Source organism: Cuculus canorus, chromosome 3 (genome assembly GCF_017976375.1).
Source record: "Cuculus canorus isolate bCucCan1 chromosome 3, bCucCan1.pri, whole genome shotgun sequence".
In the NCBI taxonomy this organism is placed as follows: Eukaryota; Metazoa; Chordata; class Aves; order Cuculiformes; family Cuculidae; genus Cuculus; species Cuculus canorus.
Window position 1 is genome coordinate 87,496,660 of NC_071403.1, and position 13,196 is coordinate 87,509,855.

General features: G+C 45.5%; 2 protein-coding genes across 3 annotated transcripts in view; both read right to left on the reverse strand.

Annotated features, from left to right (window-relative positions):
* The window catches only part of COMMD1 (copper metabolism domain containing 1), an 89,888-nt gene extending 85,763 nt beyond the window's left edge, over nt 1-4,125 (reverse strand). Inside the window, exon 1 of the mRNA XM_054062745.1 lies at nt 3,866-4,125. Coding sequence (XP_053918720.1) covers nt 3,866-4,039 — 174 coding nt within the window. The 5' untranslated portion in view covers nt 4,040-4,125. The remainder of the gene's footprint in view (nt 1-3,865) is intronic.
* A 1,324-nt stretch (nt 4,126-5,449) lies between these two features.
* Nucleotides 5,450-10,867, reverse strand: CRLS1 (cardiolipin synthase 1). 2 transcript variants are annotated; one of them, XM_054062743.1, is made up of 7 exons: nt 10,550-10,866; nt 9,308-9,445; nt 8,687-8,816; nt 8,130-8,215; nt 7,677-7,745; nt 7,260-7,351; nt 5,450-5,705 (listed from the first exon to the last, which is right to left on the reverse strand). In XM_054062743.1, exons 1-7 carry the CDS (start codon nt 10,760-10,762, stop codon nt 5,618-5,620), a joined length of 816 nt encoding a protein of 271 aa, XP_053918718.1. In that variant the 5' UTR covers nt 10,763-10,866; the 3' UTR covers nt 5,450-5,617. The 2 variants fall into 2 exon arrangements, with proteins under 2 accessions (XP_053918718.1, XP_053918719.1); XM_054062744.1 differs by lacking the exon at nt 5,450-5,705 and adding an exon at nt 5,712-6,811 and having other exon boundaries at nt 10,550-10,867.
* Nucleotides 10,868-13,196: the final 2,329 nt, after the last annotated feature.

Here is a 13,196-nt window from a genome sequence, read left to right on the forward strand (position 1 = left end):
AGAAACAACAGACCCCTTCATAAAAGCATAAAAGAAGTGCCAGCATCCTCACCAAATTGCAAATGTGTCACCTACATTTGCCTAAATGCTTCTAGCTATTCCCTGTGGATGCGACACCATCTTTTCTTCTGGCCTCAAACACATCATATTGGCTGAGCAGCCGCCACATTTCAGCAATAGCTAAAAAGCCACCATTTCTACAAAGAGAAAAAACAAAGCCTATACAGAGTTTGGAGATTATTCATATGAAGTCATAATTTATCTGAAGTTACTATATTGCAGTACTGCACTGAAATAACTAGTAAAATACTACCTGTGTTTCTGGTGTTATCTGCCACAGGTAAGTTGAATGCACGTCACAAAAAAGCACCAAGAAATAACAGGTGTACCAAAAAAAGGGGGGATCTAACTATCAGGTCTACAAAATTACTGTGAGAACAGGGGAGAACTAGTACACAGTAAAATTTGGCTTAGGCAGATCAAGAAAGAAAATTAACTTTAAAAATAAAACTGAAAAGCAAATCAAGAATTGAACAGGAATCTACAGCAAAGTGTTGAAAGATCAGCCAGAACACATGGGGTAGGGGTGGGGGAGTTGGGAAATGTAGAGAGTATTTGTTTCTTTTTCTAAAATAATACAATAGAGTAGAAAGCCATCTTTTTTTTTTTTTTTTCAGTGATATTGTCAGGTAGAACTAAAAACATCCTGGCTCTTAGCCATGGATTCAGACACTAATCCTCACTGGGCTTTAGTTCCTGCATTCTGGTAATGCAGGTCACTGCCACCTCAGGAGACAGAGCACAGAACAGGCAGCATGTTGAGCTCTGAGAAACTCCAGTTCCCTCCCTGCTAGATCTACAGCTACTGATCCCAGTTTATGTCAGTACACCAGCAAAACAGCTTGCTACTGAACAAAGAGCACACCTTGCTTCCTGCTTCTCTTCAGTCCTGGTTACGTAGTCCCAACTGTCTCCTTTAATCATTTCTGATGCTCATCAGATCACTGTCATGAAACAATTTAAACTCGGAAGCTTTGCAGTAATTCTCTTTTCTTCCCTCACTTTGAGTTATTCAATAATCCAACAGGAAACGGCCAGCTCACACAGCAGTTCAGAAAGCACCACTGCAGTCAAAAGGTGAGAAGAAGTGGCAGTGGATGGGGCAACAGGGGTGAGGTGCCTCATTCTGGCAACAGTACCCCCCAGCTGGCATATTGCACCTTGCTGAGCAGGTGGCAGATTTGCCTGCTCTGCTCACCAGTGCTTCTCTCCACGCACAAGCAGCACTAAAGAAATATCAGACTGCAGCAGTGTGTTTTACACACACTGTTTCTTACCTGACCCACAAAGACAGAGGGAAGCTGTGGGCACAGCACAGCTATGAGAGATTGAGCTGTGTTCTCTGCCAAATCTGGTGACACTGCACTTAACCATTCAGTCATTTCAAGCAGGAGTTAACGGTTCATCTGCTGCACTCACGTGCATGTTTGCACTCACATACTGACTCCTGATATGGAAGCAGCAATATAGACAAAAAAAAACCATTTTACACTAATTTTTCTCTTTACACACTTACTTTTGGCTTTGTAACAAATAAGAACAGAGATCAAAGCAGCCAAAACCAACTCCTTTTAAGTTTTCTGACGCTTTTTCATCATACAGACTAACACAAGGTAATTCAGTAATTCTTTAGAGGGCAGTAATTTCATAGAATTGTACAATTAGTTGGGTTGGAAGGGACCTTAAAGATCATCCAGTTCCAACCCCCCTGCCATGGGCAGGGACACCTCCCACCAGCCCAGGCTGCTCAAGGTCCCATCCAACCTGGCCTTGAACACCTCCAGGGATGGCGCATCCACAGCTTCCCTGGGCAACCTGTGCCAGCACCCTACTACCCTCACTGTGAATTTAAAAGATAATGTTTTGAAACAAAAATAACTACTGATCCTCAGCAATACAAACAGCATGCAGTAAAGAGGAAAGCACAGCGAGGCAAAATGCTGCATCTTTACTTGTACATAAAAAGAGCACTTTGGAAAAAGTGTAAAAAAAAGTGTAAAAACCTCACGGCTAAGTACAGGCAATTTCGTTTTAAAAATGACCCAGCCAGACCTATACTGCGTCACTGGGCTGTGCTTCCCATAGGTGGGCGGCACACAAACCCACTGGTCCTGCAACCAGGGCAGCTGGTTTCCCCATTGTACTCCTAAGCAAACCAATATGAGCTGCTTTGTAGAATGCAGTGTCTGTACTAATGCCTAATCTAATTGTAGAAATCAACAATCAGTAAAGTCCTCATTTTGTTATATTTAGGGAATAAAAAAAATAAGGCTGCAGAAGGCCGGCATCTGGCCAGCACTTCAGGAGCCAAACTAGATGGAAGATCAAGATAACCCTTCTTTTGAACTTTATATGGAAACTTCAAAGGGGGACCAGGTGCCAACGAAACAGGGTAGGGGGCTGCCTGGCAGACCTCAGACTGAATAAAGGACTGTAAGGAGCATGTGCAAGAGGGAGGCCATCTATTATAATTAGTATTGGGAAATGTGATTAACATGCATGATTTCTACAAGAAATATCATAGAATCACTAGCTTGGAAAAGACCTTTGAGATCATCAAGCCCAACTGCACCTGTCCACTATTAAAATCATATCCCTTAGCACTTCATCTACCCGTCTTTTAAATAACTCCAGGAATGGGGACTCAACCACCTCCCGGGGCAGCCTCTGCCAGTGCCCGGTAACTCTTTCAGTGAAGAAATTTTACCTAATGTCCAACCTAAGCTTCCCCTGATGCAGCTTAAGGCCATTCCCACTCATCCTATCACTTATATCACTTGGGCAAAGAGACCAACATCCACCTCTCCACAACCTCCTTTCAGGGAGTTGTAGAGAGTGATAAGGTTTCCCCTCAGCCTCCTCTTCTCCAGGCTAAACAATCCCAGTTCCCTCAGCCAGTCCTTGTAAGACTTGTTCTCCAGCCCCTTCACCAGCTTCGTTGTTCTTCTCTGAACACGCTCCAGACCCTCAATGTCCTTCTTGTAGTGAGGAGCCCCAAACTGAACACAGCATTCAAGGTGTGGCCTCACCAATGCCGAGTACAGGGGCACAATCACTCCCCTGGTTCAGTTGGCCACGTTGTTTCTGATACAAGCCAAGATGCCATTGGCCTTCTTGGCCACTTGGGCACGGCGGTGGTTCACATTCATCTGGCTGTCGACCAACACGCCTGGGTCCTTCTCTGCCAGGCAGCCTTCCAGCCACTCTTCCCCAAGCCTGTAGCGCTGCACAAAGTTGTTGTGTCCCAAATTCAGGACTCGGCACTTGGCCTTGTTGAAACCCATACAATTGGCTTTGGCCCATTGATCCAGCCTGTCCAGATCCCTCTGTAGAGCCTCCCTACCCTCAAGCAGATCAACTCTTCTGCCCAGCTTAGTGTCATCCCTTAACTTACTGAGGATGCACACAATCCCCTCATCCAAGTCATCAAGATATCATCAAAGATATTGAGCAGGACTGGCCCCAACACTGACCCCTGGGGAAAACTCGTAGACGCCGTTATATATGGTAGGAGGACCGAACCCCCTGTATATCCGGTACCGATTAAAGAGAACGCCTGCTTCTTAAGACTCCCAATTGATGTTAATAAGTTTTTCTTCCCGATTTCGGTGACAACCCGAACGGGGGCAGAAAACCCACTCCGGGGGAAATCATGAATCCTCTCTCGCACGGGCAGCAAGGCCTGCTCACTGCTCCATCCCCGTTCCCTGCTCCCTCCCCGCTCCCTGCCCCGTCCCCGCTCCATCCCTGCGCTCCTTCCCCGCGCCCTCCCCTCTAGCCCGGCGGGGCCGCCCCGCCCCTGTACCTGCAAGAGGGCTCCCATCTTGTCTCGCAGCGCGTCCGGCGGCGCTTCGTGCCGGGGCTGCCCCCGCGGCGGCCCCTCGGCGCTGCCGGGGAACGCGACCTGCGCGACCGCGGCAAGGAGCGCGCCCAGCGCCTTCGGGCCCTCGGGGGGCGGTGGCAGCTCGGGCGCCGCCATGGCGGGTGGAGCGCGCGCGCTACGGCGGCCGCGCGGGGACAGCACGTCCGGGGCCGCGACCGCACCTCACCGAACGCGCACGCGGAGAGGGCGGAAGGTCGTGCCCCGGAACGGCTTTGTTCAATACATCGATTCGGGCCGCGCCACCGGGTAACCGCACAGCGAACCAGGACCCACGCACGGCTTTGAAGGTGAGCGGGGTTGAAAAGCCCATTCCTCACAGCTAACGGGGAGGACCTCACCGGGTGCGATAAATCTCCGCTTTCTGAACTGTTTCTTCAAGGAAAGAGCGCTCCGGGTTACTAAACGCTCAGGTATTTTAAAGAGACTGCCGTAGGCTTTGCCGTCTGTCCCCAGAGATGCAGGGTGCATCACAAAACACAGGCGCAGTTACAAAACAGGTACTAATGAAAATCAAGTGTTTTCCTGTGCATCATCCTATACAAGTTTAAATATAAAAAAGGAAGTATACACAAACATAAACAGTCACAAGAGACTGTGTGGTCCCTCAAGAGATGTCTATAGCAAATCTTCTTGCAATAATAGTGGTACCATATACCACTCTATTCCAGTCATTTAAGCCCTTCATAGTTGCACTCTTTTTTTATGACATACAGAAATATCATGCTACTCAAAATTATAACATGATCTGTTCTGCCTAGTGCTTCATTCTGCATCTTTCTGCAAGCAGAGAACACGCAAGCCACCCTTCTGATTCCTTGAGAGGAATCACAGTGTACACCTCCTGAAGCAAGAGGTACAGGATGAATTAACAGAACAGTACAGGCATCTGAAACTTTCTTCCACTCTCTGTTCACTTGAACAATATTAAAGTGTCCTTTTTCACCAATGGTATTTAGATTCAACAGCAACTTTAGAAGCTTTATAGATTCTGGAGATAGAGGACTGTTTCTCTCCGCCACCAGAAATCAATACAGACTCTTCATTGTACACCTGATCCTTCTGAGACTCCAGACTCTTCTCTGCTGAGTACAGTTCACTGATGCTTGTATTTACAAAGAAAAGGGAGCAGGGTAATAATGTTTCATGGCATATGAAGTGGAATTCCCATCACTCTGGTTTGCATTTCTGAAGATGCTGTTCCTCAATGACACACGTTCTTCTACTGCAAGCTCAAGTATGCCATTAAGTCTTAATGAGCAATGCTGCTTTACTGACTTAGGTTGAGGTAAAAAGACAAATTTGTTCTTATAATTGCTTTTTCTTCTCAGATCTCAGCCTACTCAGTGCCTTGCATGAAGATGGCAAAGCTGGTGAAAAGTACATATTTTAACTTCAAAAAGAGTACAAAGTTTTTCAGAATGCACATGTCAGGAACCAGTAACCTGTGTCTTTATGAATATTATTTATTTGTTTTCATAAACAACCTTAACAAATTAAAAATACATCAAAAAGTCTCTATACATATACACAGTACATGTTCAAACTTCACTTCATTGTGATGCCATGATTTAAACAGAAAAACAAGAGTTCTTGATCCAAAACCCAGTTGTAATACAACCACCTTCGATGGTACAGCACAGCACACTGCCAAGACGCGGCCTTTGCCGGAACGCTTCATTTGTTATCTATCACCTGAACCGTTTTTCGGCCATAGTGGTAATAGCTGTATGCAGACGTTACCGTGGTGAAAGCTGTAATGCACCTTTGGGGAAAACAGTTCCTGTAAGTCACTTGAGTCTAAGCACAATAATAAAAAGTGTTGTTTTCAAGCGCCTTTCGTATTTTTCACTACACAGACAAGGATTATTTCCTACAGAAAGGCAGTTTACAGTTCACAGGCTGAAATTCAATGCTAGGTGGAGGATTAGACAAACAAAAGGACTGTCATCCAGCACTATGTAGCATACTTCTGTTTAACTGTGTGCTAGCCAGATTTTTACCATATGAGCACTTCTTTTAGAGAAGGGAAGACAAAGATTCGATATTTGTAGCCCACAAAATTTTTACCAGCTTGAGAACTGACTGATGTGAGAAACTACCCCTTGATAGTATGAAAGGGGAGTGTTCAAGTCACACAAGACTTGAATTTATCATTTTACCAAGTTCCAAAGCTAAAGCACGAGGTCTGCTTCTGTTCACTTCCTAGAAGCTGCATAATAATCATATACACTTCTACATGAGCAGTGCCCCTGTGTCGCAGGCTGACACCACTGCCCTCCCCAGGCACAATGCCAGACTCACTCAGGTCATTTTTGAGGGTGTTCATACAGGACCTTGCTAAGTTACGCCCTGCGTTCCTCCATTACTCTCAACGTGGTAAGTCGCTCCCAGAGTCCCAGACAAGCAGCAAGGTAAGTGTCTTTTACAGATGCAATTCTACATTTGGCTTTCCAACACGACGTAAACTACATTTACTGTTAAGATCAAGATTCCTAGTTCCTTAAAAGCTTTGGGTTTTAGTGTTCTCTCCCCTCCCCCTTTCCCCATTCCCCCTCTAAAAGGAAAGTAACAAGTGGATTTTACCCTGCTGTGAAGTAAGTTAGTAAGTAATTCTACTATCTGCTGTTCGGCCTCTTTGTTCTGAACTCTCACCTAACTGCTCGGAGAAAGAACTGCACCTCTAACACTTGTTGTCAGCTACAATTCAGATTCAGATCAGTTCAGATCTCCAATGACAGCAGTGCAAGAACAGCCATTATTTAAGGAGGTATCCTCCTGTATGCCTGTTTTCATTCGATCCCTTCCTTCCTATAGGCTAGCAGGAATCACTGGATTTCTTCAGGCGCTTTTCAAATAGGCTTCAGAAACCTAGATTTCAAGATAGCACATAAAGTATGAAGCAAAAATAAGAACATACTACCTGTCTGGCTTTACTGACACCAAGACTGCTTTTTCAAGGATGCTTACAGCGTAAGTAAATAAAGAATGCATATGGGTCTTTCTTCCAACCCCATTCTTTTCTACTAAAGAGTGTGCAGTTTGTCCATATACACTGTGTCTATTCTGAAGACTTGTTTCTTAGCTATTATTCCTGGATCTCAACTAGTCTCATCTGACTAGTTTTTGCTTGTTTAGTAAATTAAGTACCAATAAATATCTAGCTCCTCCATCAGTGAAGAATAAACACATAAAAATCTAGCAGTGTGGGCCTATTACATCATCTGGGCACAATATTTTGTTCCAGACAGTTAATCTCAATTACCACTTTCTTTAGGAGTATATTAAATTATCTGAAAAAAGCGGAGAGATAAGTTACCATAACGTCTGCAGATATATGCTGTCCACATAATTGAAAACCGGAGCTGCTAAAGAAGCTGCCACCAAAATTAGCTGAACCGCTGTATTCATCTGATAAAAGTAAAATAGGAAGTGTGACCAAAATGAAGACATGTACTATGCAAGGAATACCAATACACACTTTTATTACTGATTTAATTATTAGTCTACACACAGAAAAGTTATTTAGAAACTTCTTTTAATGAAGCATCTTACATGCTCAAAACCAGCTTGTGCTCTGACAGAGCACAGCTGACAATCTTTCAGGATTTAAGCTGCCTCCAAATTAGCCAACACTATTTTGAATCTGTAAACAGCAGTAAACCGCCCTCCCCCCCAAACTTCACACCACGCACGAACTGAGGAGTTACCTTTTGTAACGAGTCACAGCTCTTACCTTGCTAATGAATGTTGGTTTTAATTGGGCAGTAGCATAACATGGGTTAAAATACCTACTGAGTGTTCTCTGTTGGCAGAGAAAAGAGGGAAGGGGAAAAAAGGCAATTCTTCACATGAAACAGTCAATTGTAACATACTGCTACTATTCTTACAGGACTTAGACATCACACACAGGAAAAAAGTTATCAGTAGCTCAGACTCCTCTTTAGGAAACCTATTTTATGAAATACTGTTCTGCTCACAAATTTATCTGGCAAAGAACAAGCACGGCACTCCATCTTACACTATCCACCCAAGGTCTGAGCAATCATCAAGTCTAAAGAAGAAAATCCCTTGTTTACAACTTTGTTAAAAGCCTATTCATTTTTTTATACTTTAAAAAACATAGAAGATTTAATCAAAATAAAACGAGTACATGTTCATACAATTTTGTTGAATGCTATACACTTACCGGTGGAGAAAGAGTTTTGTATCGCACATAAAAAACAGCAGCAATGAGTGCTACATCCCTCAGGATAATCATAGAAGTAAGTGAAACTGAAAAAAAATAAGCCAACAGATTCCAGTGAAAAATCACGCTCAGAATTAAAAAGAAAACAAAGGATGAAACAAGCAGAAATAAACACCTTCAAAAGTTCTTCTCAACAACTTCCCAAGTATGACTGAAGATTTTTAACATGACCTCTGAAAGGGTTTAACCCGAAGTCTTAAAACAAACCAGTCTATGATTTTTTTTTTATACAGCTATTATTGCTTTAAAGAAAGTACATTTACAAACAGCAGTATTTGCTGGTTGGCTTCATATACGGCAGCGCAGCACATGTCTTCTGTGAGGTCTATCGAGGAGGGTGTTTTGTAAGTGTTTAACAGGAGTCAATAGCAAAGTGCAACCAAGAAAGTGAGAGCTCCCAATTACCCAGTCTTCCTTCCAGAAACACAAGACGTTATTATACGTAAAATTAGCTTCTTTACCTTATATCACAGAAGCAAGCAATGACATTTCCTCACCTGGGATAAGATTTGCACAAGTTAGGCTTACATAGAGCACACTGATGAGAATTTTATCAGCCAAAGGATCAAGAGCACTTCCCAAAGCCGATTTCTGATTAGCCCAGTTTCGTGCAATAAATCCATCCAACTAGAAAAAAAACCCAAAGTGTTTCTCTGTTAGAAAACTAAGAAAAAAAAGTAGCTGACGCCTGCTATTCTTACAGAGATATTTCATGAATGACACTATACAATATATTTCCTTTAACTAAGATGAAACGTATCTGTTAGCTGCTATTTGTATCATGCTTTTCTTGCATTATGTTGTAGATTGTGGAAGCCTCTGGACATATTCAATTCTCATTACTTAAACTAGAAAAAAGAAACAAAAGTGAAAAAGGCCTGTGGCTGGTCAGGGAACCCCGATATCGCCAATATGCTCCACCAGCACTACATCCCCTTTGGCTAAATGCAAGCTCCCTTCAATAATAGTTCAAAGAAAGCATAACAAATATACAACTAATATAAAAAAGTAATCAGCTTAGTCATTTGCATTCCACTTTGGAATCTAAATTTCAGTGTACATGCAATAATGTCAACTCATGCTATCCCCAAAGTGTTTCCAAACTGATGTAGACATACCAAATCTGTTACGCCAGCCAGAACAAAGACACCCAGTGCAACATTGAAATTTTCTTCAACAATCAAATAGCCTAAAACTGGCGCCAAACCCATTCGTGCCATTGAGAGGATATTTGGGATCGTCCAGGGATTTTCATACTGTAAGGCAAGAAGGCAATAACATCAGTCCAGGAAGGGACACCCTAACGTGGTTGGTTACAGAGTTAATTAAGACAAATACAGACTAAGTGGCAGAAGCCAGAAAGCCGTCCAAATTCTTGGAAGCAACCTGCTGTTTGCACAAGACACACGGATGTAGCCAGAGACCGGTAAACATTAACTCAGCCTTCTAAAGGAACACGTGCCACCTGAGAGCCCCAAAAAGCCACTGCCCAGCTGTAAATTTAGCTGTGACACCTGTTTGGAGCAGGCAGGCTGCTGTGGGCATCAAGCGCTGCGCTGCCTGAGGTCTGCACCCCCTCAGCCCAGCCCCTCCATAAAGGCCAGAGCTGCCTTGGTACCACGAGGCCAGAACCTGGCTTGGGCCACCCATACCTGCCCACCTTGGACCTCCGGGCCCAAAATCCAGCTCAGGCTCCCCATATCCCCTGACTCCTGAGCCCAGAACCTGTCCTGGGACCCTCATATCCTCCAGCCCCCCAAATCCATAACCTGGTCCAGGACCCCCATATCCTGCTGCCCCATCCCCCGGAGCCCTGAACCTAGATTGAGTCACTCATACCCTCCCACCTCGGACCCCAAAGCCAAGAACCCAGCTTGGGCTTCCCATATCCCCCTGCCCTGAATCCCCAAAGCCAGAACCCTGCCCAGCCCCCCCCACATCCCCCTGCCCTGGACCCTCAAGTCCAGAACCCAGCTCGGGACCCCTAAATCCCCCAGCCCAGAACCTGGACCGGGACCCCCATATCCCCCAGCCCCCTTCCTCCAAGCCCATAACACAAGCCTAGAACGCCCATATCCCTCCCTGCCCATAATCCAGCCAGGGACCCCCATATTCCCCCCTGTCTCATTCCCCCAAGCCCAGAACCCAGACCGGGACCACTATATTCCCCACCACGCCAAGCCCAACATCAGGCTTAGATCACCATACCTCTCCACCTCAGTCCCCGAGCCCAGAACCCGTCCCGTGGCCCCCATAACCCCCTGCCCCAGCACCCTGAGCCCAGAACCCAACTCAGGCTCCCATATCCCCCTGTCCCGTTACCCCCAGCCCAGCCCCCCCGCCGGCCGCGGGCCACGCACCAGCTCGGCGCGGCGCCTCCGGGGAGGCTGTGGCAGCCCGACCCCGCCGCCGCCGGCCCCGCCGCTGAGGAGGCGCCGCAGCAGCCGCCGGTGCTCGCTCGAGGCGGGCGTCTTCCCCGCCGCCGCCAGGCAGAAGGCGCCGCCCGGCCGCCCGCGGCCCCCTCCACGGAGCAGCGCCCCGGCCGCCCTGCCCAGCCAGGCGGCGGCCAGCATGGCCGGGGAGGCTCTGCCCGCGGCCCCTACGCGCGGAACGGCGCCGCCGTCACCATCCCCACCGCAAGCGGGGCTACCGCCGCGCTTTACGGCAGCCCCCCCCCCCGCGGCTGCGGCTGCTTTACGGCAGCCCCCTCCCTGCAGCGACGCGCGCTTTACGGCAGGCAGCAGCTGAGAGGGGCGCGGGTCGGCTAAGCTCTCTCGCCGTCTCCCGGCCCCCAGCGGGCTTTACCAGTCCCGGAGCGGTCCTTGTTCCCGGTGCCTGCTCTCTGCCGTCCCTCGCCCACGGCTCTTTCACCTCAAGGAGAAGAAGAGTTTACTTTCTTAGGCTGTTCCCGCCCAGCGTCTGATACCGAAAATGCCGTCAAACCGAAATCCCTAACGCTCGCTTTGTAGTATTAGAAGGCAAGCGCCCTTTATCAGGGCTGGGCAACGCGAGGCAATGATCTCCATCAGCCATGTGCAATATATTTCCCCACTTACGTGCATATGGATAGATTTGCCCAGAAATCTTAAGCATCTCCTGTTACTTTCCAAGGACTCATTTTAATGTTATGAAACTTTGCAACAGTCAGAACTCTGGCTAATTTGGAGTTGGCTCCAGCTCGCTGACTGATCTTGCCCTTCAGATTAATTAGGAATCCAAACAGGTGATTTCAGAAGAGACCTCTGCTCAGCACAAATCATTTCTCACACGATACATTGTCATTTTCAAAGAAATGACAGTGTCTGACAAACACTGTTTTAAGGAAAAAAATTCTATCAGAGGGACATTCTGTCCAACTTTCAAAACCCACAACTGCTAATAACAAAACTTAACTGTACTTTAGCTTAAATCAAAACAGTCTACTTTGAGATGTTCCACATATTGTATCATATTCCCAACACGAAGGGGTATTGCTGTTTCTGACCATACTTTACCACCCAGCAAAGGTCTGGTCTGTAAGTGCTCGGTGAGCTTTGATTACACAAAGCGACTGGCAAAGCGAAGGGAGGCTCTTGAAAGAAAACATTATTTGTTATAAGTTGCTAACCTATTATGTATTCAAATATTATGTATAGATTTTGGAATTTTAGTACTAAAATGTAGGATTAGCTTGAATAATAACTTCAGCTAGCCTGTGCCTGGATACTTATGCTTAACTAAGGACTTTTAACAAGGCTGCAGTTAGAAAGAAAGGGAAAGAATGTAACTGTATCTAATTAAGCCAGATAACACCGACTAGTGCAACAATAAAGAACCAGCTGGGACCAGATGCAGCCTTGAAGAGCCAAGGAGTCTAAGAGCACACGCGAGAAGGGGAGTTGAAGAGTTCAACTGTGACAAAGACCTACGGCCTTTACCCAGAGACCCCCAAAGAAGACCCCCAGAGGGCAAAGCACGTGCACCAAAGGGAGGAAGCTTATGTAAATAAATTCTGGGACCTGATTATAATAGACACCTATTCCGGGAAAAATAATGAATATGTATGCTTTGACTGTGTATAGCCTTTGTGACTTGTACTGTAAGTGGCATGCACATTAGGTGGAGCGATCCCCTGCACTCTCAGCTGCACATTGAAGAATATCTTACTTAATAATCAAATTAGCATTGATTAGTGAGTCTGGCTTTTCACAGCATCACAAACACTCAACCCCTCACCGCATGCAGGATCTCGGGTGGGAGCAAAACCAATTGCCTTTTTGAACCATGAGCTTTAAAGCAGTTCCTCACGAAGGAAGGAATCATGTTAAGGGAATGAATTAGTTTAAGCAATAAATCTTGGCCATCTTGCGGTTAGAAAGAATGTGATTGTAACAGGAGTTTAGCTTGTTGAAAATTCATCTGTGACTGGTGCTTCAAGGCCACTGAAGCAGTGCTGGCTAAAAGAAAGAAAAAAAAAAAAAAAGGATAGTTGTGTAGCAGAAACACAGAACAGACATGAATTAATTGAGAGGACACAGTGATGAAAGAGATGAGATGAAGTAAAGACCACAGAGAAACTGTGATGCACATACAAGTGTGGGTGATAAACTATGATAATGAGTGCTCAGAAAAATAATGTGTAACGTGTTTCCCAGAATCTATATGAATTTGTATGTTTAACCAGCACAAAAGTTACATACCCAGCCTCAGTAGTTGCACATATTATCAGAAATCACACCCAGGTGCTGCACAATAAAGGACACCTGCTTAATATTCAAATTGGCATTGATTATCGACTTTGGCTTTCTTCGTGGCATTACTCAGTTTAGAGTAAAATTCATTAATTCAAATAAGAACCATTAGAACCTACACATTTTTTTGCCAACAAGAAACAAGTCCATTAATTTTGGTAACACAGAATTCTTGAGTCCGGGGACTGATGAATTAGTAAAAGCTGCTTTTTGCTGCCTCTTGGTTTTGGAAAACCTTCTCTTGCAGGAAGTTGTTGAGATGCTTGAAAATGTGGTG